The sequence below is a fragment of the Gobio gobio genome, assembly GCF_949357685.1.
Source record: "Gobio gobio genome assembly, chromosome: 15".
Taxonomy (NCBI): Eukaryota; Metazoa; Chordata; class Actinopteri; order Cypriniformes; family Gobionidae; genus Gobio; species Gobio gobio.
Genome location: NC_137108.1, coordinates 19,771,201 through 19,796,168, shown reverse-complemented (window position 1 = coordinate 19,796,168; position 24,968 = coordinate 19,771,201). Strand labels below are relative to the sequence as shown.

The window sequence follows — 24,968 nt, the reverse complement described above, 5'->3', positions numbered from 1 at the left end:
GTTATTATTATTATTATTATTATTATTATCATCATCTGACCAAGATCTGTAGTTTTCGCATAGCCTATGTGTAGCAGTAAGTATAGGCTATGCTTAAAATCTATTTAGATGGAAAACATGTTGTGGAGGGCGAGATATAAATACTAGTGGACACGAGGGTGTTTTCAATCTGTTAAATACTTGTGTTTATTATTATTAGACTTTTTTTCTCATCGAATGACGCATATTTCATGAGCTTAAGGGGAATTAAATGCATCATGCGCGCTATATTCTCGTATACTTGAACTGTGTGGACTCAAAGTGTAGCTATATTTTATATTATGCGTATTTACTGCGCATTCTCCAGTAAAATCGGGTCACTTAATTGTGTTCAAAAATGTCCACAAAAAAAAGAGGTAAATTCTTATTTATTTTTTAACAGACATTGGACATTTAAGGAAAAAGCAATAACCGAACCAGCATGGACACTCCTCTAAAACCTTAATTGTATTTTCTTTATGAGTTCTGTGTTTTCTCACCTTTTCTTTAAAACGTGTGTAAATATATATATATATATACTGATATATATATATATATATATATATATATATATATATCAATGTTGCAGGAGCTCATTCATGTTCATGATAATCTCTCATGTTTATGACGTCTCTTCAGTGTTATATAAATCAGTCTCTTGAAATATCTCGTGTTTTCTCTCTTTTTCCTGGAGCAGGATCAAATGTTTGATGGATCTTGCGTTATATTGCCTCCACGCGTTTTCTTTGATTCAAGGATCAAGTGTTTGCCGTTATTAATGCCTAGTATCCATTACGGAACTGCCCAAAACATGGCTGTGTATGTTTCCATGAATCAAATGGCCTTTCAACAAATTGTTCTATGTCGACCCTATAGATAAGTCTTCATATTATACTGCTGTTTTGAAAGTGGCATGTTGCTAACATCTATTAAGCATCTTAAACTCCAGGCCTGAGGAAAGTTATTTTGTATCGAGCATGAAAAAGTCTCTTACTTCGTGTAATTGTACAGTTTCCCCTGTATCAATATATCGATGATCCAGCGCGAGAGGGTCACAAATCTGATATGGCTTATGCCACTCAGAAGTCTAATAAATAAGGGCGAGTCTGGGCGACCATATAAGATAATAACGACTGTTTTACGTGATGACCCTGACGGTTTGCGCATCCTTTGAGGCTCGATGGAATTTCGCCCTAATTACGGCACATCCCCCCGTTGCTGCAGCAACTCGGTCATAAAACCAGTCTTAGTCTGGAACATTTGTAGAATTGGAGTGAGGTGCCATAAACCGTCTGAGAACCAAGGTTATTAACTGTGACTAAGAGCTAGAAAACAACGGCTGGAACCATTGAAAGCTTGTGTTCACGGACTTTTCCGCCATCATTTGTCTCAGTGTCCCTTCATGGCACCACGACTGGATTGCTCAGTGTTTCTCAGCTCCGACGATACATTCCATGTCCACTGGGTGGCGCACTTTAGATCAATGTCATTGCCGGGTATCTAAAATCCCTGCTGAAACATGTTTACTTTGTGTACGGGCAAAGGACAACGTCTTCGTGACTATACAAGGCACTGTTTCAGGTAAATATAGCCAAGCTACCATTTAGATCTTTTTTTTTTTGTCAGCATTGCATTTATTTATTAGGCTACTTTTTAGACAACAATAGCATATTGAGCACGTAGCACATGTAAAGTTTAATGATTAAAAAAAACTTAATAAAAAAAAATAGCACGACTGGTAGCTAACAGTTGTATTAGTCCAAGAGTGTTAGTTCATTCCTGACATTTATCAGAGCTTTGTATATAGGCTAATTGTGAGAAAGTGTAGGCTTGATTCTTGATGGCCTAACTTTGATGGACAATAGTTTTTTTATTTCCAAAATGTTTTCTAAGCTTAAAAAGACGTCTTCTGCGAATTATTGTTTATTATTGAAAATTCTCTAGTCTTCATTGGCTAATTAATATACAATTCCATTGACTTTAAAACCCGTATTCCCTGCATGCAGAAAGTAGCCCAAAGCCTAAATAAATATAGTCTTATAAATGTAAACTAAATAAATTTAGCCTATTCAAATCATTAAAATTCATTTCTCAACGTAGCCGAAAATATTAACTTTCAAATAATAGTTATTTATGTTTTTAGACGATAGAAAGCTTGTCTCTTATGATGACTTTGTCACTCGTTAAGATTCCACAATGTGAATCAAAACATTAGGCTACTATTGTACTATTGGAGCAGGGACAAATTAACTATAGCTATAAATACAATTAGTTAGTTTACTTCTTTATATTGGTGTACCATTGTTTTTTCAATGGTTATTTCGACCCGAGTCCTCTAATTAGTTCTATTTAGTCGCCATTTAAAAGCGCATGTTAATGGTCATCTGCTGTTGATAGTTTTGTTATCAGAAAAATGTTAATTTCAGCTATAGGACGATTATTGCTATTGGCGTATAAATAGGGCCTATTTGTGGATCTCTGGAAATATTAGACTATTTAAAACCCGTTGCAAAGAAAGTCCAGAGATAAAGCAATGCATGAGCATTTACAGAATCACATTTTTTCAGCCACATAGACCGACAAAAAGAAAAGTAACCCCAATCTGAGCGAAATATTAGGAATTATACTAGGCTATTCCCTGTAATTAAATGCAAATTAAATTACAACGGCGAATATCATGCACACCAGGCTGCTAGATTAAAATGTCCTCAAAATAGGCAAAGGTTAAATTAATAACATTCAACAATTGCGTTAAAATTGCTATCGGTAAATAATTTAAAGCCATGCGGGTTTGTGGTTAGATTTGTCGTTTATGAAGGTTATAATGGCTTTTAAATTATTTTACCATTGACCCATAACTCAGTACTGTAATTATAAAGCTTGAATAGGCCAATAAGTAGCTTTAAGATTATCACATGCTAAAAATTGATCACATTCGGTGGAAATCCACATTTGTGTTTGTGAAAAGCAGACCGAAAGCCGCCTCTCGTTTTGAACTTGAGTGTAAATAAATTGTTTTGACCACCGCATGCATGAAAACCAGAAGAGTAGTCTGTAACTCACTGTTTATGTGCTTAAAGGGCTGTTGGGGCAATTACAGTGTATCATAAAGGTTTACAATTTTAGCACTTGATCTCCTTTTCTATACCTTGTTGCTTTTTAGTTTTATATAGGCTACGTGGCTCACAAGGCTCAGCGGCAATGTCACTGTTAACGAAGTCAGTGGTCGTAAACATAATGCTGTTCAAGTTAAATTCTGCTTTTTATTCGTTTATACTTTCAAAAAGGACTCATCAGGTTTATGTAGATTTGACTTTAAAAAAATCTAGTAGCTTGAAAAAGATATGGGACACAAGGGTTACGTGCGCACAGAGGGAGGAGTCATCGGTGCTCGTTGCGATTTAATTGGCTGTTAGCTCACACTGAGTTGTATAGTTATCAGTAATTATATTCAGCATGTTTTGCACAAGAAATGTCATCCAGAAAGGGCAATCTTCTTCCACCGTCAAATTATACCACAAAGATGTCATGCTCCGATAGTCCATCTGGAAATTCGTTTCTGGTAGACTCCTTGATCCACGGAAGGGCCGAGGGAAGTGGACACTACTACCAAAACAGCGGAGTCTACTTGCAGCCGACCTCCGAGTATTCTTATGGACTGTCGAACTGTGGCTATTTTTCTGGACTCAAACGGAACGAGAGCAATTCGCAAAATGTAGTGCCTACATGTGGGCCATATCAAGGCATGGAGACATGGCTGGAGACGTCGAGGTCCTGTCGCATTGAACAGCCTAACAACCAAATTACCCCACGGTCGTTCTCGCCCACCATAAAAGAGGAGAACTCTTACTGCTTATACGAGTCTGAGAAGTGTCCAAAAGACACCATTACAGAGGATATATCGTACTCGCGGCTGACACCAAACTCATGTCCATCTAGCAACAATAACGGCTGTGTTCCGGTGCCCGGTTACTTCCGTCTATCTCAGACGTGCACCACATCTAAAGGTTTTGCAGACAGCCAGTCTATATCGACTCATCTTGCTGCTGCTGCTGCTGCTGCTGCTGCTCAACGCTCGACCCGATTTGACAGCTCTCTTTCAGCCATAACAGCAGAAGCGAGCAGGGAAGAGAGCGACGAACCCCCAGCATGCGCACCATGTGCCCCGGGAAGAAACAAGGAGCTAAGGGGGTCCACTGGCACCGCTTCATCTCCCGAGCCACCGGACAGCCCGGAGAAGGCGGTCACCGTTACCAAAGGTTAGTTTTGTTGCCCAGTCTTAAAGTCCAAAGGATTTGGACGTCCTTTTGGCGCGTATAGAAACATTAACGCCTTTACGCGCGATAAATACGCGGATTCGTTTTTTGTATATTGCATATAGCATTACAGTAATATTTCTCATTTTATTTTAAACACCCCTTAAGGCAGGTTTAGCAAGCATAATCATGTGCGAGATTCTTCTAATGTATAAATAATTGTGTTGAACACGCCCAAACCAATTCAGCTCAAGTCCTTGTGTCTGTCTGTAATCCTTTACACATAGCCTAACGTAGCATTCATTCGAGCCAAATTATTTTATTTCTAGTTCCTTTATTTCTAGTCTATAAAGCTCACGTTTTTAATAATAGCACACAGAACATTTAAACACATTGCTCAAAATTATAGAATTAACAAAAGCGCACAGTAATAACCCTAATTTGATCGATATGTTCAAACAAACATTCACAGCAAAATACACATTTGTGTCAAATGATCACATAAAATGTTCAAAAAGCAAACAGGGCCTATTGCTCACAAATCACGACCATGGACTATCCCCATTTTCATATGGGGATACCTATGTATTTAGCAAGCCTGTTTTTTATTATTATGCCGTTTATGACAAATCTGTAATTACTTAATGTGACCTTTTCTTTCTAGATGCACATGTGGTAAGTTTGTTTAGCTACACTGCCCCGTGAACCAAAAAAATATATATATATTTTTATAGGCTACTTTTAATCTTTCCTCATGAAACGACCGATAAAGCGTCGTCAGTGCTTTTATAAGGCAACTATTCTGACAAAAACGGAATATTGCTTAAAAAAAAAAATCGTAGTCAAAAAACTGATTTAATAAATCGTTCGCCAAAATTATTAATATGGCTACACACATTAGTCTCACAATCTGCATTAAAAAGTTAGAAGAACCTATTTACGCAAGTACTAATTATACTTATTTGATGTGTAATGATTTGATGTATTTTGCACTTTATTTTAAGGTGTCTTTGTTACACTGTAATGATACATTTAACTACTGAGTAATAGTAAGAAACTACATGTACTTACTATAGGGTTAGTTGCATGTAATTATGCATCATTTATAGTTATTACTATAGTAACTACATGTAACATATGTAAGAATGGCTCTGTAAAATAAAGTGTTACCCTTTAGACTTTAATTGGTAGGCTATAATTAGGCGTATTGTAGCCTATTATATAGTGTGTTGTGAAATGGGGGCTATTACTGAACTACTATTTTCCTCACATTTTCAGCAGGAGATTCCAAAAGTGAGAATACAGCTAACTGGCTGACTGCGAAGAGTGGCCGTAAGAAGCGTTGCCCCTACACCAAACATCAGACACTAGAGCTGGAGAAAGAGTTCCTCTTCAACATGTACTTGACACGAGAGCGTCGCCTCGAGATCAGCCGCAGTGTTCACCTCACGGACAGACAAGTCAAAATCTGGTTTCAGAACCGACGGATGAAGCTGAAGAAAATGAGCCGAGAAAACAGAATCCGAGAGTTGTCGACCAACTTCAGTTTTACATGAAGCCTCCTCGCTTTATAGATCTCTGGCGCCCTCCTCCTCCATCAGCTGCAGTGTTAGCCTACAACAAACCCGTCTCCGTAGGTGTGTGTGTGCGCGCGTGCATATATGACTTGTGCAAGATACTATTGATAACTTATTGTGTGTCGTATACTGTTGACGTTTTTATCTGTTTATGTATAATTTTATTTGACATCCCAGTCTTCATAACATGTCATGGTTATTTATAAACTGTCAAGACTTCGCTGTAAAAGCAAGAGAGGAAAATATCGAATGCTGAAGGTTTTCATTGTACATAGCATTCTGACGATATTGTACATTTATTGTATATAACTGCGATATTTGCATGTTGTAATAATAATAACTATTATGAAACCATTTTAAATAATAACAATACGTTTCTTCTTCTTAAGTACGACCTTGTCATGTAACCTATTTGCTGTTCTAGGCATAAGTCCAGTTCTTAGAAACTTGTATAGTTATAAACATGACGGGACTTCCGATATTATTATTGTAACAGCATTCAAAGGTAGGCCTACAATCTTTCTGAAAACACCGGCCGGATTCAGATGTAAATTAATTATTCATACGTGGCAGAAAATAAATAAAGGCATGCACGTGAAAGTCATCTTAGCCTACTTTTAAACAATTCTTGTATAGTTTTCCGAGTTTTTTTTATAACGGAGATTTGTAATGGAGTAGGCTATGTCATTTTACTGACTTAAAAAATTAAATGATTTATATTATTCTCTCTACACAGTACTGGTCCCGTGAAGAGTCACACAAAAATTATTATTCCAATCATTCCTATTCCTGTCAACATTCAGATTATTTAATCTAATTTAGATATTAAATATTCCATGAGAAGTCACCTTTTTTGGGGTAGCATTGGTAAGATCACAGCAGTTTGGGGATAAAAACCCCTCATACTTGATTGTACTTGTTTGCTTGTGCAACACACAATGTCGATAAAATAAATAGATAGGCTACAAATACGGCGTTGCCTTCTTATCTTCTCAAGCAAGAAACAAAGACGACTGCCAAGTGATTTAGGTAGTTTTATGTTGTTGGGCTCTATTTTACATCCCCACAACACGAAACTGTCTTAATTGCCTCGCAGTGAGATTCAGCACAACAACAAGACAAATATGTTGCGGCGAGGTCTGAGAAGAATTTACAACTATTCTAGCTAAAACAAGGTAGACCAGCATGCAATTCTCAACAACATTTTATATACCAACGACATCATTTTAATGCATGAAGTGTACTGTTGAAATCTTTAGAACTGTATAAAAAGTAAATGGTGGAGCGCAGGTGTAGATAGCAAGGCCTCGGTTACGATCAATGCACTTTGGCCAAAGCCGCGTGCGCATCCGAGACTGAGAGCACGCCCACATTGCCGGATGCGTCTGCTGGGCCGGAGGAAAAAACACAAAGGCTTTATTGGCCATATTCAGGCCAGACAGCCAAGTTACAACCCGAAGAAAAACAGAGTAATAGCCCCCGTTATAAACAGAGTCTGTTGAAGTGCCCAGAGATCCACTCTTCCGAGGACAAGATCACAGCAATGCTCATTGACCAGAGGGAGAGAATTTGCTTCTGGTCGCCAATGGTTGTCCTCTATTGTAAATGCTTTCATGGCTAAGGCGAAAAAGATTTTACTGTTATAAGCATTATATTAAACTATTTCCCATTATAACAACGCTGTATATTCTCATAATTTACGTCAGAATTAAGACGTTTCTGATTTTCAAACACCTATATTGTTTATATTCTGAGTGCTTAACCGTCCAACGCTAGATGCTACATTTATGTTTTAACCACTGTAAAAAAAACTTATATATTTACAATTTTACAATACAAGTTATTAATATTTGGGAGATTGTAAAAAAAAAAAAAAAAATCTGCTACACTCTAAAAAAAAGGTTCTATATGGCACCAAAAATGGTTCTACGTCGTAATCATAGAGGGACCACTTTTGGTGCTATATAGCACCATATCTTAACATGTTCTGTATTTGGTAGCGGTGCTATATAGCACCTTAGTAAAAGAACCGGTGAAGAACCTCTGAAGAACCACAGAAGCACCAAAATAAATGCTATGTAGCACTTAAAAAGGTTACCCTATGATTACGAGCCAAGAACCATTTTGGTGCCATATAGAACCTTTTTTTAGAGTGTAGGCTATATGTATTAGCTTAATCACAAAAACAAGAAAAGTAAATAGCTGTGTGACTGTGCCATATATTGATAGATAATAAAATTCATGATTGTATGTCTTTTTTTTTTGCAGTGCTGACCAAAAACATTTATCAATTTGCACTGTTTTAATTTCTAAATTGTAATAGTCTAATTCCACAGCTGTTGTAAGATTTAGTTTTGATGCGTCAAGCGTAATTTTAAACATAAAACATACGCTCTGTTTTGTAGAAGTCGCATAGACTCCGATTAATCTTTTTTGTATTATTTTTTTTTCTCAGTTAGATATAGTTCACGTTCAAATTTCGCTTAACTTGTCTGCACATCGCAGTGTGCCTTCCTGAGGAGCAGACTGACGGTTTGAGCGCGTTACTGAATGACTGGTCACTTAGCAGGTCATATCTCAACCATCCAAGTGGCACTTATTGCCATATAAAGTATACATATGGCTCACGTAAAGATCATTTTTATGTCTGAACTATTTTATGTCTTCTTGTGCTCGACTAGTCCTTGCGCAATACGTGCATCCATCATAGATTTGTCAGCAAAATGTGTGAAAAATAAACATGTTCTGTCTAAAACAAATGTGGATGATGTTGAACTGGACGTCAGTGATTAAGATATACAATTGCATGACAGTATTTACGCGTTTAGGGATTTATTTTATTATTGCAAACAGTAGGCCCACTCCATTAAAATTTGGATACGAAATTCTACAATGACGCATATCAAATAACCATTTTTGTTACGCTTGGTTATTAGATGCTGAAGTTTAACAACATGAATAAAATCAAATCCACCTTCATAAAAGCATATGGCTATACCATTAAAAATATGACTTGTAAAATGGAGGCCATTTAACCGTGCACACTGGTTAGGCTTTCCCCTTTATCTCCCACGTTCTCTCCCACAGTCACGTGTCCAGCACATCCAATCCAATCTCTGCAGTGATTCAACTTATCAGAGGTCTGTAGTTCACCGCGAAGTCAAGTAGTTAGTTACTTGATTTCAACGGATTCTGCTTTTGTGGCAGTTTCATTGTGGGGTGTATCCGTCCGGCTGCTCTCTCGTTGCTTGTTTTTTGTTATGTCGACTTTGGGGACACTGAGTTACTACGCTGACTCACACATTCCACACGAGAATGACGATCATTTGGCACCGAGGTTCTCATCTGGACCCGTGGTCCAGCAGCAGGCTCGAGAACTGACGCTACTTGAATATGGCGAGCAGGAGCCGTACACTTTCCAGGCCAAATCATCAATTTTCGGTGCGTCGTGGGGTCCCGTGCCCGTGCAGCCCCCAGGCGCATCTATCGCCTACCACCCGTACATTCATCACCCATGTTCAACAGGAGAACCCGATGGAGCATCCGTGCGTTCCTGGGCGTTAGAACCGCTTCCTGCACTGCCTTTCACGGGATTATCCACAGATACGCACCACGATATAAAACTAGAACCACTGGTTGGGAGTGGTGAGTGCACCACGCATACACTGCTTGTGGCCGAGACTGACAACAATACGAGCCAAGCAGAGAGGAAGGTACCTGACGATGCGGTTTCCAAAGGATCACAGGATGAGAAAACCCCAGCAGAGACGAAGCTAGATGTAGACCCAAGTAAGTGCAACTATCAGAATGTACTTTGATTAGGACAGGCTTCAGTTACTAGCAGACGAATCCAGTATGCGTCGATTTTATATAGCTATATATTCATATGTTATAGCATTTTCCAGTAGTTTATAAGGCTAAAGGTCTTCTAACCAGGCCTTTCTTTCTTCTTTTGTTCTGTGGGTGGCTATAATTTGCATTTGACAGCATTTATGTCTGTTTCAATGGAAAGTGTCCAGTAATAAAAAAATACCACATATTTACATTACTAGATTATACAAACCACATCATGTCACAATTTGAAGTGCTGCCCTAAATTTAGAGTGTGGTTTTAGACACATTGTGTTATTAAATGGCATAGTAAAATGCACAATTGTTGTCAGACATTTTTAAGCACTGTTTTCTAATAGACAGCAAGGCCTTTGTTTATCCTTCATTCAAGGATGCCAAAACTGTCAGTAGGAGGGAAATTATACAAATTTTCGATCATATGAAATATTCCCGCAGCCCATAAACATGTACACGGTGATTTTACTTTCCAATTTCTCAGCATACTCAAAATGCTAGTCAAGTAGCCTTTATATTAGACTCTTCTTTCTTCTCGCGCGCTGGCCATAAAATGGCCGCAGTATTTTTCAAGTGGCAACATGACTAGCTCTCTCTCTCCGACCCTTCTTGCAGATAACCCTGCGTCCAACTGGCTGCATGCGAAGTCCACTAGGAAAAAGCGCTGTCCATACACTAAGCATCAAACTCTCGAGCTGGAGAAAGAATTTCTGTTTAATATGTACCTCTCACGCGACCGTAGATATGAAGTGGCAAGACTCCTAAATCTCACCGAGAGACAAGTCAAAATTTGGTTCCAAAACCGTAGGATGAAGATGAAGAAATGCAATAAAGATCGTCCAAAAGACATTTAAAAAATGGAAAGCTGTAAATGCGCACTGCAGATGAGTTATTTGAAGGTGTTTGTGAATTAGCCTGTATTTTCCCTCATGCACAACCACAGTTGATAATAATAATGAATAGCCTACATTTTGTAATGTTATAGATGTACATTGCACAAACCTTTGATCTGAGCTTGTATATATGATTGTGTCTTTGTATACAGCTTGTTGGTGATAGTTCTCTTATTTGGTATGCCTGTTGTAAGTTTAGCATTTCGCATTGTGTACATTTTAAATATGTTACATTTTGTTTGTTTTTTAGTAGCCAGTAAAATGATTTCAGGGAAATAGTTTCTGCGATATGAAATGCTGATGATATGCATGACCATTTTTTTTAATTCAAAAATATCTTGTAGCGTAATGTATCGATGTTTAATGTGACTACCTAGATGTATTTGAACTACCTATGTATTAAGATTCAGTTATTTATGTTGTGTTGTTCGTCATTGAAACATTTCAGTGAATGTTGTAACATTTACGTGCTTGTAATGTTATGTGAAAATTGCATTCGCCAATACCTCAAATCAACAATGTTAGTCTTTTTCAAATTAAATGTGTACATAAAAAAAATACATTTCTGATATTTCGTTAAGACTCTCTATACCAAAGGTCTGGGCAAATATATCATAACAAAATAATACTTTTTCTTGGGTTTCATGGGTTACAAGCATTGCTATAATGAAGTGCAAATCTGCATCGATAAGCAATAAGTTGTCACTAATAATTGCAGTCGAGTGTTTGTGTGCTATACAGCACATAAAGTTCCAGAATCATGAAAGACTCAACATTAATAAATCTTCCCTGAACGAGGCTGACAATGACTGCAATCCCATGCTATTTTTACTCGAGAAATATTTTACCGCCCTCCAAACAGTTTTACACTTCTCATGCGCGCGCTCATTCTACCGTTATCTTGCAACCCACTGTTTAGTGTCCTGTTAACGGCCCGGATGCCGTTTATCCGAATAAATAAAGCTTAGTTTGATGCTCGTAGACAGGCCTGCTCATTCTATTTGTGCCTTGCCCCTGCAAGCGATATTAGTGGCCGAGCGGCAATAAACCACAATCACAGTCTTAACTGTTTATGGGGTGCAAAGCGATTGAGGGCGGAACTAGAACGACTTTTTGGAGGCGTGACGCCTACATCAATACAATTACAGTAACACGAGATATATATTATATCAAATTTTAATTACATTTTATTTATTTATTTTGTATTACTTTTTATTGTATTCATTATTATGATTATTATCTGTATGAAATAAAACCACACAAAATAAAGGTAAACAGAAAGCAAAAAAAAAAATAAAAAAAAAAAAAAAATGCTATAGGCCTATACCTTGGTTGCAGAACAATCTTCAAAGGCTCTAACCCAGACAGCATCGTAAAATGGAGCTCAGCACACTGTCTGTTTTTTCTCCGCTAATTACTTTATTACTCCTCGGCAACAATTAAAACGTTGCAGAACTGATCACCCATTTGTTGCCTCGTCATGCATGAAGTGACAGCGGAAACAAACCTATTGACGCATTGTACTTTTTCTCGCTGTGTCCAGTATATTTGCTATTTTGCATTTTGGTCGTTTCAACGTAAGCACATCAAATAAATGTAGGCTACTTTTTAAAAACTTTTTAATGAACTCTTGTTGTGTTTTTAAAGATGAATCACAAAGATGCATTCGTTTTTGTTAAATGGCATGACTATGGGAATTCTAAATATTTCCGTTTTTGTAAAGATAACCCCCCAAAGCTTCCCATTTTGGATGTCTCTCTCATTTAACGCACCTGATTCATCAGTGAGCCAGCCCATTAATAAAGTGCTTCATGATCTCTATTTGGTGTGTCTGATGAGTGAGACGCCAAAATTGGGAAGTGCTGTGGGGCCTCCTTGGACAGAATTGGGAGACATTTTATATTGTATTTTAACACTGGCCAAATGAGCCAATGCCATTAAATGAGCCAGTGCCATTAAATGAGCCCACTACCATTAGTATCCAGCAGGTGGAGACAGCGATTTGTTTCAAACCATCAAGTGACAAAACAGATTCTGCCTTAAAGCAACCTAACTTAATAAGGGCCAGCCACAAACAAGACCTATTTATTGATGTAAATATTTCAACAACTGCCCATTAGAAAATGGTCGACACAAGGTATTTTTTGGTTTAAAAAGGCTTGTGTACAAAGTCAGATTGAATTTTCATTTGATTTAGTTTTTCGTATCAGCCTAAATGCAAGACTTTAAAGTTTTAACTGATAATGCTAATATTGCAAATGCTCCATTAAAGGCTATGTACCTTTTGATTTATATGCCCATATGATATGTTTTTACATCAACCAAACCATGCATCACTGATGTTTAAAAATTATTCGAATTCTCTTGAATGATGAGATTCCATAATCATTGTCTGACCCCAACATATAAAAATACAAACAGATGACCTCCCACCATGTAGTATCCCTCGGTTTTACCAATAGATTTACTTTAACATCCATGGAACCTTTCCACTGGACAAAAGGTTCTTTACACTCTTAAAAATAAAGACTTAAAAATAAAGTTTTCACAGTGATGCCAGAAACAATATTTTGGGTTCCCCAACAAACCTTTCAGAGATTAAATAATCTACAAGGTTCCAATGGATGTTACAGGATTTTCTGAACCAGATGCCAAAAAAGAAACTTCAAGAGTAATGGGGGAAAAGGTTCTTTAGATTATAAAAATGTTCTTCACACCAAGAAAAAAATGGTTCTTTTAAGAACTGTCAATTAAAAGGTTCTACAGGGAGTCAATATGGGACAACCAAGTTGTGTCTGTAATTCAAACCACACTCTTAAATATGCTGGGTTAAAAACAACCCAAGTTGGGTTGAAAATGGACAAACCCAGCAATTGGGTTGTTTTAACCCAGTTGTTTTAATCCAGCGGATGGGTTAAATGTTTGCTTAAAACAACCCAATTGCTGGGTTTGTCCATTTCCAACCCAACTTAGGTTGTTTTAAACCCAGCATTTTTAGAGTGCATGACCTAATTTTATTAAGTTGAACTTAAAAGCAAAATTTGAGGTATTATGTCCCAAAGTGCTTAACAGAGATCAGAGGGGTACTGGATGTTGTGTACAAATGGCTTTGTAGCCAAATGGAAATTGAGAAAGAGCTAGAATGTGCAGGGGTGTACCGAAGCAAGGATAAACTTTGTACGTTTGACCTTTGTAGGCTACCTATTATTAGTTGTGTACATAATCACGCACAGCACACTAAGGTAAGGTAAGGTAAGGCTGAGGTAAGTGTGGGCTTTGAGGGATGGTGGAGTGTCAGGTTGGGGTTAAAGCATTTACATGGATCACCCAAAATGAAATTCTGTCATCATTTACTCACCCTCGTCATTCCAATCCTGTATGACTTCTTTCAGAAGAACTTTTCAGTTGAAACAACACTGGACGTTCATTATATGACCTAAGAACAATCCCTTACATTTCAGAGAAGGAGAGTAAGAGACAGACACAAGCTGCTAAAACCTCAAAATCATGGCATGCTTATTTCTTAAATATGCAAGAATTAATTAATACTTCACTGGAAATCTGTTGGCTATGCATGATGGGAATTATATTGCAACTGTTAAGAGTACATGACAGATGCTGATTTCAGTCCACACTTGCAAATTTCAGAGTATCATTTAAAAAGTAATTGATGGTTTAATTTTAACATCTACTATGCGTTCATGTTGTTTATATTGTGTCGTAGATCAAGGTGAAGGGGAAGAGCTATTTAAGAAGAAGCCCCTCACGGTCTTACGAGTGGTCTGGGACCCTTGTTAATCCACGAGCGTTTCTACCTGGTATCCTACATATATAGGCTAACGACGCATTTGGGAAAGAGGCCGCAGTGATAAAGTAGCACTTACGAACTTGGGTCCAAATTAGCCCATTGTTTCAGGAAACCAGACCGTTGTTTATAGTCATTTTCCTCTTTCACTAAAAAGGGTCAAATCCAATCATATCACTGTGTTGTCTATAGCTATGTCACATGCATCGGAAGCAATAAGATAAAGAATATATTACGCTGCTAGGAGCTGGATTTCCCAGTAATGCTACAACACGCGCATTTTGGGTCATGCATATTATCAAACGTCATACGGTATTTTACGATAAAGTAACGCGGGTTTCCCGAACTTTCGCCAATGCGTCAAAGAAATATCAACACGAAAGTAGGCTACTGCAAACATCGAAACATAACTTTATCTTCTAAATTATATATATTTTTTTCTGACTTCCCTTTTCAAAAATATTCATAGGCTACTCAGCCTCATAGTGATTAGCCTAATTAAAGATAAATTAATGTAGCCTAACTGATCACATGCAGTTCTCAACATGTGAGGGAACGTCTAAAATGTCTAATTAAAAACGTCATCTATGCTACATAAATCAGATGTCTGATTTACAGATTCCAATCTTTAACGTAATTTGAGCGTCTGAAAAGGACGTCTATGCGACGTCTTCCAGATGAGCAAACGCCCTAAAAAATACGCCTTCCAGATGAAAATCAAACAGACGTTTCTGCAATGTATTTGTGCTCTCCGGGTAGAGTGGAGCTCTTTGGTTAGTGTCAGTTTAGAAAACGGGTTAGTCCATTGTAAAATATGATGTCCATTAGAAGTAGGCGTTTTACTTACTCGTGACGTTACAGGGAAAAGGCTGTACGTGTTTATAGAAGCAGGGTGGTTAGCAGAAAGAGGGCGATGTTGAGCCTCCACCTATCGGCCTACACGCTGTTGTTTATAGGAAAACTGATAGCCTAATAATCTAACAATGAACGATTTTTACTTCTATTTATTTTAGGCAAACAATAGTACTAAAACAGGATAATGGATCGTAAAATAGGCTATCATAGACCTATGAATATAAAAGCTCTAAATGTGCCATTATTAACCAATCTATTTCATGCCCTTATATACAAGTATTGAAGGCATAAGATATGCTTTCCCAAAACATTTACAATAAAAGCTTATTGTTGCTGCTCCATTATAGGCTAATCCAATTACCTTGCACACAAGAAGGCATTTTCGTTTCCTGGTGCAAGAGACTCATGACGTGCCCCAAGATGAGCCAGTGATATGGTCAACAACGTAATACTAGAGCTGTTGGTCCATTGGATCACATTACTCTGATTATTTAGTCAGCTGACCCACAATTTTCCAGGCAGTTCAATGAGGTGTCACACACCTCTGCATATGCATTTGGTCGCCTTATTTTTGTTCGCAAAAGGTAAGTATGGATAAAAAGAAGCCCTATATAATAGATATAGCTAATCATTTGCAAAAACATAGACGTTGGTTACAAAGTTACCCTGCTTTGATGTCTTGTTCTAGCATCAAGAAGTTCTAACTATACAATTGTTACATTTTTCTTAACGCCAGTATAAGTCAAAGGATCTAATCTTCATGGTGCACTCTCACAACGTCATATCCTAAATAAAACTGCATGATTCTCTTGTCGAGCAGGGGTATAGTGCATATGCCCGGAAATGACATACACCTCCAGCACAACAATAGGAGCTTGGAGCTCGTTTACGACCCAGTGCAATGTGTGTGGGTAGAGGGTCATCCATCAAACGCCACTGTTGCTGGAGCTACTGCCGCTGCTGCCTTCGCAGACATCATAAACACCCCATATACGCCTCACTCGCACTAATTTACAAAGCTCACCGAGAAGGATACAGACGAATAAAACCCTGGATTTTTACACAAGCGAATAGATTTGGAAATGTGGTTGACCGAAGAGCTCCATTCAGCTGACCATATCTCATTCGCACACTGTCTGTATTCTGAAATGTCTTATAGGCTAATAACAGTGTTATTTAGGCCTACCTTGGCTTAACTCCATTCATTATTCAGACCTATGTGTTATTAAACAGGCATCTGAATCTACATAAATCACCATAACTCTATGTGAAGAACAAACGAATTAATTCGCTTAAATAAACAAAACAAACCCAAGGAAAGAAAAACAAATATTTAATTGCATGAGAAAATCTGAGAAACACGGTCAGTAATACTTTTTACCAATGAAAAATTAAAATGCATTTTATATTGTTTTTAAATAAAAGGTTTTACAACCTGAACACATTATATAGGATAAAATAAATTAGCATTTCAATATGTAACCATTATAATGTTTAGCTACATGAATGCGTAAAGATATTATAAATATAGCTATCTGTTAATGCATTAGTTATGAATAGCACATTGATTGCTGTATTTGTTTGGGGATCCAACGAGCCAAGTTTTCACTCTTAACTTGTGTTTTACGACCGTCAGCATTCATTATTTAGTCTAACAGACGGTCAGCGGGGCTGTCCGTCGTGCCAGACGCATCCAAAAAAGACTGGTGCTGGAACAGCACGTGGACGAAAATCAAGCAAACTGCCAAATAATCAAATCATTATTTAATATCTATTTTAAATATGACAACACTTACCCTATTTAAATAAATACTCTGATTTGCCCTCCAGAAACACCGGCTTTAAAACGTAATAAACAGAATTGTTTCTTTATATTTTATTCGACAGTCATGAACGTGAATTAAATGTCGAAATGTTATTTTTCAATTGCACACACTGAAGCATGTTTATAGGCTACAATAATTTAAGGTAACTCACATAGTAAACAACGTTATCTCGACCTTGAGAATTGTATTAAATCCAAGACAAAGATTGTGTCGTTGGAATTATTTTCGAATTTGATAAATATTAAAAGCACATTTCCGATACTTAGCACATCAATTCAAATACATTTAGTATTCATGTAGCTACATGCATTAATACATTTGCAAATACATATGACATTGATAGTTCGATAGTAAAACAAAAATATGCTTAATTTAAAGCGCCGCAATATAATTTGATATACTCACATATCCATTCTGTCAGGCCTATCTAATTAGAATAAACACAATGCAATGTAAATATGATTTAATATTTCAACAGATGGATTAAGATATAATTAACATTACATTTAACAGTATCCGTAAAGATACATCCCTGAAAAATTTCGATGTTCAGCTCGTGGGAAAAGATGAAGATTTTTCGTTCGTGGTGGAAATGTGTAGGAAGGAGTGGGTATTTTTTTGAAGAATGCCGACACCCACGTTCTTCTACACACAATAGCTCCTGTGTAGCTGCAAAAACACACGTTTTTCTCTTACAATCAATATGTAATCCCATTCCTTCCCAACCCTTCGATAAAGGCTGATTTTCCAGAAACGAAAATCTAAAAACAAACGAGTTTAGGTCCGAAATAACGCTGGTCCATTCGAAGCACATCCGGTTTGAAATTATGATCAAGGCCAATCCTTTAATCGGAAAATATAACATTTGTCATTTTAATTTATAAAATGGAGAAACTCTCAACCGTGAGTACTACGTTGTTCTCTTCTTCCTGGCCATATATGATCTAAGGGAGTGTTAGATGGTTTAAATGTGTTCTTAGGGCACTAAGCTGTCAGACCTTTTGGCGTGTAAGATTGATAGCGTGCAGGCTTCCAGGGCTCTTTGTTTGGAATATAAGCAATAAAGTGCTCGAGGCCTACACCTACTTAGCTAAAGACTTCTGAGGGCAACATAGAAGACACATTCATGAACGTACAAAACTATTGGATTTACACTTTTATATTACATTAATAACTTTGCATGTGTTTGCCTGTTAGACGGTTTAGCGCCGTTCAAACAATTCATGGAGCTCAATTCAGGTAAAATGTATAGGCTAGTGTGTTATTATTTACATACTGCAAAATGTATTCTATTTCAACTGAACGAATTCTTATTGAATATCAACGATGTTAGATGCACTAGTAGAAGAATGTAGTAAAAAATAGGAATGTATGCAGTTTTAGTAGTTGAGTCATTTAAAAAATAACTAATGTCTCAAACTAAAACAACACTAATACACATGAAAGCGTAATGCGTCAGTGCGCGTGAGTACGCGGACGCGTCAGGCTTTCAAAGAATTTGTCTGCATGCGCGCAATGTGTGCGCGCGTACTCTCTCGCGCGCTTTTGCTCGTGCATTCACAAACGAGAGCGCGCATTCACTAAGAAAGTAGTAAAAACCCAGACTCAGGATTAACGGGTTTCCTCGATCGTGACTATTGGTGTGTTTTATGTGTCCAGTTGCTGTGTTGAGGGATCTTCAGCCGAGAGCCGGTCAAACAATAAGGGAAAAACAGCAGACTGTCACTCTGTTTCAGGTACTGGCTAGCTATACTTCTAATCTACGGAGCAGTGGGCAAACTGGCCGTAAATGCGTAAATAAACTAGCCCGTCCCAGAGAGTGAGGCGTTCCTCTCGGACTTTTTTCGATCAATCACACAGACAGTGGCTTCTTTTGATTAAACCCCAAATTGTCATTGGACAGAGGTAATCATGTGACAAGCAATACGGTCCAATTTCAACCTTGTCTCCATGAAAGCAATAGTTTAATGGCACCGCGGTCCCCATACGGCCGTAATCAGCAAAATAGTTTTTTTTAACCCGGCACGATATTTCATTATATCTTCCTTGGGTCACAAATTTGTGAGCGGCGAATTTGCAAGACTTGGAGGAGATGAATTACGAATTCGAGCGAGAGACGGGTTTTATCAATAGTCAGCCGTCGCTCGCTGAGTGCCTGACATCTTTTCCCCCTGTCGGTGATGCATTTCAAAGTTCATCAATCAAGAGCTCGACGCTTTCACACTCGACACTGATTCCTCCTCCTTTTGAGCAGACCATTCCAAGCCTGAACCCCGGCAGCCACCCTCGCCACAGCCGGCCCAAGCAGAACCCTAATGGCTCATGCCCGCTGCCTGCCGCATCCTTACCCCCAGAGTACCCTTGGATGAAGGAGAAAAAAGCATCCAAGAAAAACCAGACAACTTCGACAGCAACAACCACCGACCCCGGTCCACTATACTTCTCCCCTCAAGGTATTTGGATTTAATGCAATTTTATTGTGTTGTGCATTGGAAAGGAAATGCAATTGTTTTTATTAGTAGCCTAGTATTTTCAGTAGCTGTGTTGCGCAAGGCCATGCTGCTGGGAAAGTGCACGATACTTTGTTATCCTCATGGGTCATGTGAACTGAATGCGAGCAAGTTAATATCTAAAAGTTTTTTGTACGTTTTTGGATACGGAGAATCTGTCCTGGACAACTCTTAAACTGTGTGTTAGCTACTTGTAGTGCAGGGCATGAATTTTAATATTTGACAGTAATGAAGAATGATAGATTGCCATTACTCAACTCGGCAGCTGGCGTGTTCATTAATCTTCACTCGGACCTCTCCGCACTCACACCAGACACATCAGTATATTCTGGCATAGGGGATGAGGACACAAATTATTCAAGTGCCGTGGCTTCATTCCCACAAACAATTTATGCTCCCTAAGAAACGCAATATATTTGACAAGTTTGTGAGGTCAGCTTTAAGCCCCACAGTGGCGTTGTAAAAATCAAGAGTTATAATTAGTGGCCTATCAATAATGTATAATGCTATAATCCCTTCATAGGCTCGCCCGAGATTTCTGATGGTGGCAATGGGGCAACTCGCCGGCTCAGAACGGCGTACACGAACACTCAGCTGCTGGAGCTGGAGAAGGAGTTTCACTTCAACAAGTATCTCTGCCGACCAAGGCGTGTGGAAATCGCCGCTCTGCTGGATCTCACCGAGCGGCAAGTCAAAGTTTGGTTTCAAAACCGGAGAATGAAACACAAACGGCAAACGCAGTGTAAAGAAAACCACAACGGCGATGGAAAACCACCGAGCCTGGAGGAGGCAGGCGGACGGGGTGATGGGAAATCTTTTTTCGAACAAGTGGCAAACAATGTATCTGGGGCGCTTTTGGAAAGAGAGGGGTATCCATTCCAGCAGAATACCTTAACTTCTCAACAGTCACAGAATGGACACAATAGTGATTCCCAAAGCGCAACTGTCTCGCCTTTAGGTAGCAATGACAAACATCTGAAACATTTTCCCAACCCGTCACCCACTGTTCCTATCTGCGCCTCAACAATGGCCCCGGATTGTGCATCTGCTCAGGACAATGGCAGTCCCTCGGCCCTGGACGTCTCTTTACAGGACTTCAACGTTTTCTCCAACGATTCCTGCTTACACCTCTCAGATGCCGTGTCCCCAAGTTTGTCAGAATCTATAGACAGTCCCATCGGTTTATCTACGGAGGCCTTTGATTTCTTCTCTGAGACGCTTACAACAATCGACCTGCAACACTTGAGCTACTAACTCTAACTGAAGTTTCATTATAGGGACGTCAATATTTTCTCACATTGATGGTCTGTGTGTTTAATTGTGACTTTAAAAATAGGCCTAGACCATTAATCAATGAGGTAAGTTTTTCCAATAATCGAGTGATCATTTTTGTGTACAGAGAAAATATGGCAGGAAAAAAAAGTGATATTTTTCACGTTTTATTTTTGTATCGCCCACCGGCAAAGCGCCATATTTTCATAGAATAAATTTGTACTTGTTATTGAAAATAACAGCGGTGTTATTTATTTCTTCAATATGCAGATTAAGAAATAATACTTTTGTTATTAAACATGAGGTAAGATTCAAAGTATAGGCTATCTATTAACTATTTTTGCTGATTCATTATGATCAAGTTTTGTGTATTTAAACCTGTTACGCGAGCATCATTTGAGGGACAAAATTAAATCTTTACAAGGATGCCAAATGTATGTTTATGACCGCTAATCAAATCTTGGAAACTATTTGTGCGCAAAATTAATACGCAGTTAATTGCGTGTTACATTCTTTTTATTAATTTTTCTTAATTTCCCAGTAGCGTAGTTGGCGTTGAATTTAGTCTAGATTTTTAACTGTATAAAATTAACCCAATGGGAAGTTTTAGATGCCATCAAATCTGTAGACTAAAAAAGAATACATCAAGAAAGAGATTGATGTTTGGATGCTGCGCACACAAATAAGCCATTTACTGTAGATCTGACGACACAGGGAATCTCCTGGCCAAGAGCTATAACGTTTTGGAGTTCAGCAATTAAATTTTATTGCCTATTAAACCTTCGACAGGGGGTTGGTGTTGAGGCAGCACTCCGCGTAATTCAATCCGCTGCTGAGAACGAGAACGGAATTCAACAGTCAACCCACATTTAAAATTATTAATCTTACATCATTTAAAATAATTATTTATTTATATACATTGTATAGATTTGGATGTGATTAATGTAGGCTAAATGTGTCCCAAATCAGACCAATGCTAATAACAAGAGTTAACAAAAAAAAAAGTGTCGTTTTATCAACAGGCAACGCCGCAAGATCTGACAATAGGAATAGACCTGCTCGTGTTTTATTAATATTTATTCTTTTAAATTCCAAATAACATACTATCTAAATAAAGAGCTAATAAACGATCTCATTTGAATGCTTCCCTGCTACGTCCCCTGAGATCTCTGTGAACTATAGGCCTGTGTCCTCTTGGACTAAGTCGATTGATATCCGCTCGTTGTTACAGCCTTAAAATAACTCACTTTTAATCTTTATCTACAAGGGAGGATCTTGGCAAACGCTTTTCACTATTTGCACAATAAAAAAAGACTGTCAACTTCGGTCCTATAGCTTAACGGACACATTTAGGTAGCCTATCATTTATTTTTTAAACAAAGAAGTAGTTTAACCACGATTAGTTATCCGTGGCTGGTGTATCATGTTTAATAACTAGGGTGACTCGAGTCATTTTTAATTATATGGCTAGACCTACACGTTGAAGTGCAAGTTCCGTTCATGTAGGAAATTCAATTGTGGGGATACCAATACAAAACTGCATTTATATGATACGTATGTGACTTATATGTGTTCAGTGAAATCTAGCTTTAGAGAGCTAGGAATATTTCCAAACATCTGACGCCACGTTGCAATCGCAGCGCAAGTGTTGAATTGGAAACGAGGCCTATAGCAGCCAACAGCTCACACCGCACAGAGGCATTTGTTAGACGCAGAAGGACTTGAGTCCTAGTATTATAGGTCTGGCTAACTTACACCACACATGATTGATGTAGTGTAGGGCTGATATGATACAATCACCACGGTGCGGACATGTCGGCATATTATGTCTTCAATCGAGGGCTTAGGGCTTTTCAGATAGGCTATTATTAAAGTATAGTTTACATCCTATAATCTTCCAGTTGGTTTAATAAATGAAGATTGTGATCTCTAAACTATTATTTAAAAAGTTTAAGCATACACAAAGGGATGTGTAGGCTACAAAAGCGTGTTGCTCGAAGTGCTAAGCGCCAAATCGAGGCTGAACAAATAGTTTGACTGACGTCCTTTGACGAAACCAAACACGTGATCGGCATTCTTTAACCATGCAGGTTAAAGACTTGGAGTCAAGATTTGGCACAAGTGAGCCAAATCCAGCTAGCTACCCAAGAAAGACTTTTTTGCATGCAGGGAAAGGCTTAGAATGTGAAAGCATTTATTATTATTTTTTTGTAACATTTTTATTAGGCTATTTATATTCTTTGATATTAATCATTTCAGACACAGATACAAATATTGTTGATTTAACTTAAAGTAAGTAACCTGGTTGCCTTAAAATTTTGAGTTTATTGAAATTAATCCAATGAAGGAGATTGGTTTAATCAACAGAAACTCAAAATATAAGTTGATTTAACAAAGAAAGAAAAAAAGTGATAAATCATGAACACATTTTTCATACAAAATGCACTGAATGGAAAAAAAAATAACATTTGCTCATAAAAGGTCACTGTAACCCTCTCCTTGAGACAATTTTGTACATACTAATATTTGAAATATAAATGTTTTTAGATTTGGACAGTTTAGATTTCTTTCACAATTATTGTGAGAACCCCATTCATTGCTGAGGTTGTAAAATAGAAAACCAAATTTGCCTTTTTATAGCGATACTGCATCACAATAACTCACATGAGCCCCTGACCTGGGTATAACTGCATGATACATGTGTTAAATAAGGTATTGCAAGGATACTGTAAGTATAATTATAAAATACGGCTATAAAGTTTGACAGTCACATCATTTCCACAATCCCACCCAAACTGAACAATCAACCGTTTCTTAATGCAAACTGATGTGAAACCATTCAGCTTGCATAATACGTACATGCAGCTTGAGGCTTCTGCAACAATGTTATTTTCTCAAGTGTCTTGCAGCCTAAGTTTATGGCTTTGGCTAGGGAGTCGGACATATTTTTGGTCATCCCAGCATCCCAGGAACGATGAACCATCTGTGCGAAGTACGATTCCTGTCCCGACAGCTAATGCCTAAAGAGGAAAGGCTCATACACTGCTAGCACTGACTCAGGCTGTAATGTCTATGCAGGCATTTAAAGTCAGTGCAGTCAGCCTTCAGCTGGTTTCCATGGAAACATGCATTTAAGCTTGGTGGTCCCTTTTGTCATTCCTATGCAGGTGGGCTTCATGCAGATATTCTGAGGGTGGAGCAAAATTAGAGCAGAACCACCAAATATAAACAGTAAGACACACATAGCAGCAAACCGTATATATGAATTTTGAGTGTGCAGTTATGTAAAGTTTATACCACAAAGGGATTGTTCATCTGTCTTTATTTACTCGCAACCTTTAGGACTTTCTTTCCTCTGTGGAACACAAAGAAGATTTTGTTGTTGTTGTTGAAAATAGCTGTTTTGGAATCCATTGATTTTCAATGTGTGGACAAAAACAGCTAAACAAAATATATTTTTTGTGTTTGTGTTCCACAGATGAAAAAAGCCGTAAAGGTTTGCGAAATATGGCTTCATAAATGATTTTCAGATTTGAGTGAAATATCCCTTTAAGGGTCTGAATCAGAGCTGGCTCAAGTAGAAGATCCAAGGCCAACCACAGCAACACCACGGAATACAAATGAACAAATTAGCTCTATGAAGCATGATATTATCTCATAGATCATGTTTATGGAATTCCTGAAGTATGCAATTCTTCTTCTTCTAGTTGCGCTTATGCGGTCTGCATCTCGAACATCTCTTTTCATCTAACATAAAAGTGTTTTTCTTCCTAAGGCTGCAAGTGTGTTCTGCTGAATGTGGAACTGAGTCACTGCAAAAGCATCATGAATATATCTAGAGAGTAATTAGTAATCAAAGAGTCAAAGCCCTGCCAAAGAGTCACACATTTACAGCAGTTACAAATGTACATTTCAGATATGACTTATGACTGCTGCATGAATTCATTTGTTGACGTGAAACATTAAACGTAAACTCGAGGTTCAATCCACGGGGCCCAGACTTTTTTTTCCCTCTCTCCAGAAAACAGGTGGTGAAAGTGGTGTCAAAAGGCAGTTTAAATGTTTAAATGTAAGCTAATTCTAAGTCTTTTAAAAACAACACCTGAGCAG

At 38.0% G+C, this 24,968-nt stretch overlaps 4 protein-coding genes across 4 annotated transcripts in view; all 4 read left to right on the top strand.

Annotated features, from left to right (window-relative positions):
* The window catches only part of gtf3c6 (general transcription factor IIIC, polypeptide 6, alpha), a 1,355,101-nt gene that overhangs the window by 561,626 nt on the left and 768,507 nt on the right, over nucleotides 1-24,968 (top strand). The gene's annotated exons all lie outside the window — the stretch shown is intronic.
* hoxa10b (homeobox A10b) lies at nucleotides 1,530-7,524 on the top strand. Its single transcript, XM_079836775.1, has 2 exons — nucleotides 1,530-4,277; nucleotides 5,553-7,524. The coding sequence occupies exons 1-2, from the start codon at nucleotides 3,491-3,493 to the stop codon at nucleotides 5,828-5,830; spliced, it is 1,065 nt and encodes a 354-aa protein (XP_079692901.1). The 5' UTR covers nucleotides 1,530-3,490; the 3' UTR covers nucleotides 5,831-7,524.
* Nucleotides 8,994-11,177, top strand: hoxa9b (homeobox A9b). The gene is made up of 2 exons (XM_079836492.1): nucleotides 8,994-9,640; nucleotides 10,313-11,177. The coding sequence occupies exons 1-2, from the start codon at nucleotides 9,112-9,114 to the stop codon at nucleotides 10,549-10,551; spliced, it is 768 nt and encodes a 255-aa protein (XP_079692618.1). The 5' UTR covers nucleotides 8,994-9,111; the 3' UTR covers nucleotides 10,552-11,177.
* hoxa2b (homeobox A2b) lies at nucleotides 18,636-21,283 on the top strand. Its single transcript, XM_079836491.1, has 2 exons — nucleotides 18,636-19,529; nucleotides 20,110-21,283. The coding sequence occupies exons 1-2, from the start codon at nucleotides 19,169-19,171 to the stop codon at nucleotides 20,838-20,840; spliced, it is 1,092 nt and encodes a 363-aa protein (XP_079692617.1). The 5' UTR covers nucleotides 18,636-19,168; the 3' UTR covers nucleotides 20,841-21,283.

What these genes read in the sequence shown, in the direction of transcription:
- hoxa9b (XM_079836492.1), top strand. Translation starts at nt 9,112, where the DNA reads ATGTCGACTTTGGGGACACTGAGTTACTACGCTGACTCACACATTCCA. An exon ending in GAAGCTAGATGTAGACCCAA is followed by an intron (nt 9,641 to 10,312) that starts GTAAGTGCAACT and finishes CCCTTCTTGCAG; the next exon opens with ATAACCCTGCGTCCAACTGG.
- hoxa2b (XM_079836491.1), top strand. Translation starts at nt 19,169, where the DNA reads ATGAATTACGAATTCGAGCGAGAGACGGGTTTTATCAATAGTCAGCCG. An exon ending in ACTATACTTCTCCCCTCAAG is followed by an intron (nt 19,530 to 20,109) that starts GTATTTGGATTT and finishes ATCCCTTCATAG; the next exon opens with GCTCGCCCGAGATTTCTGAT.
- hoxa10b (XM_079836775.1), top strand. Translation starts at nt 3,491, where the DNA reads ATGTCATCCAGAAAGGGCAATCTTCTTCCACCGTCAAATTATACCACA. An exon ending in GGCGGTCACCGTTACCAAAG is followed by an intron (nt 4,278 to 5,552) that starts GTTAGTTTTGTT and finishes TCACATTTTCAG; the next exon opens with CAGGAGATTCCAAAAGTGAG.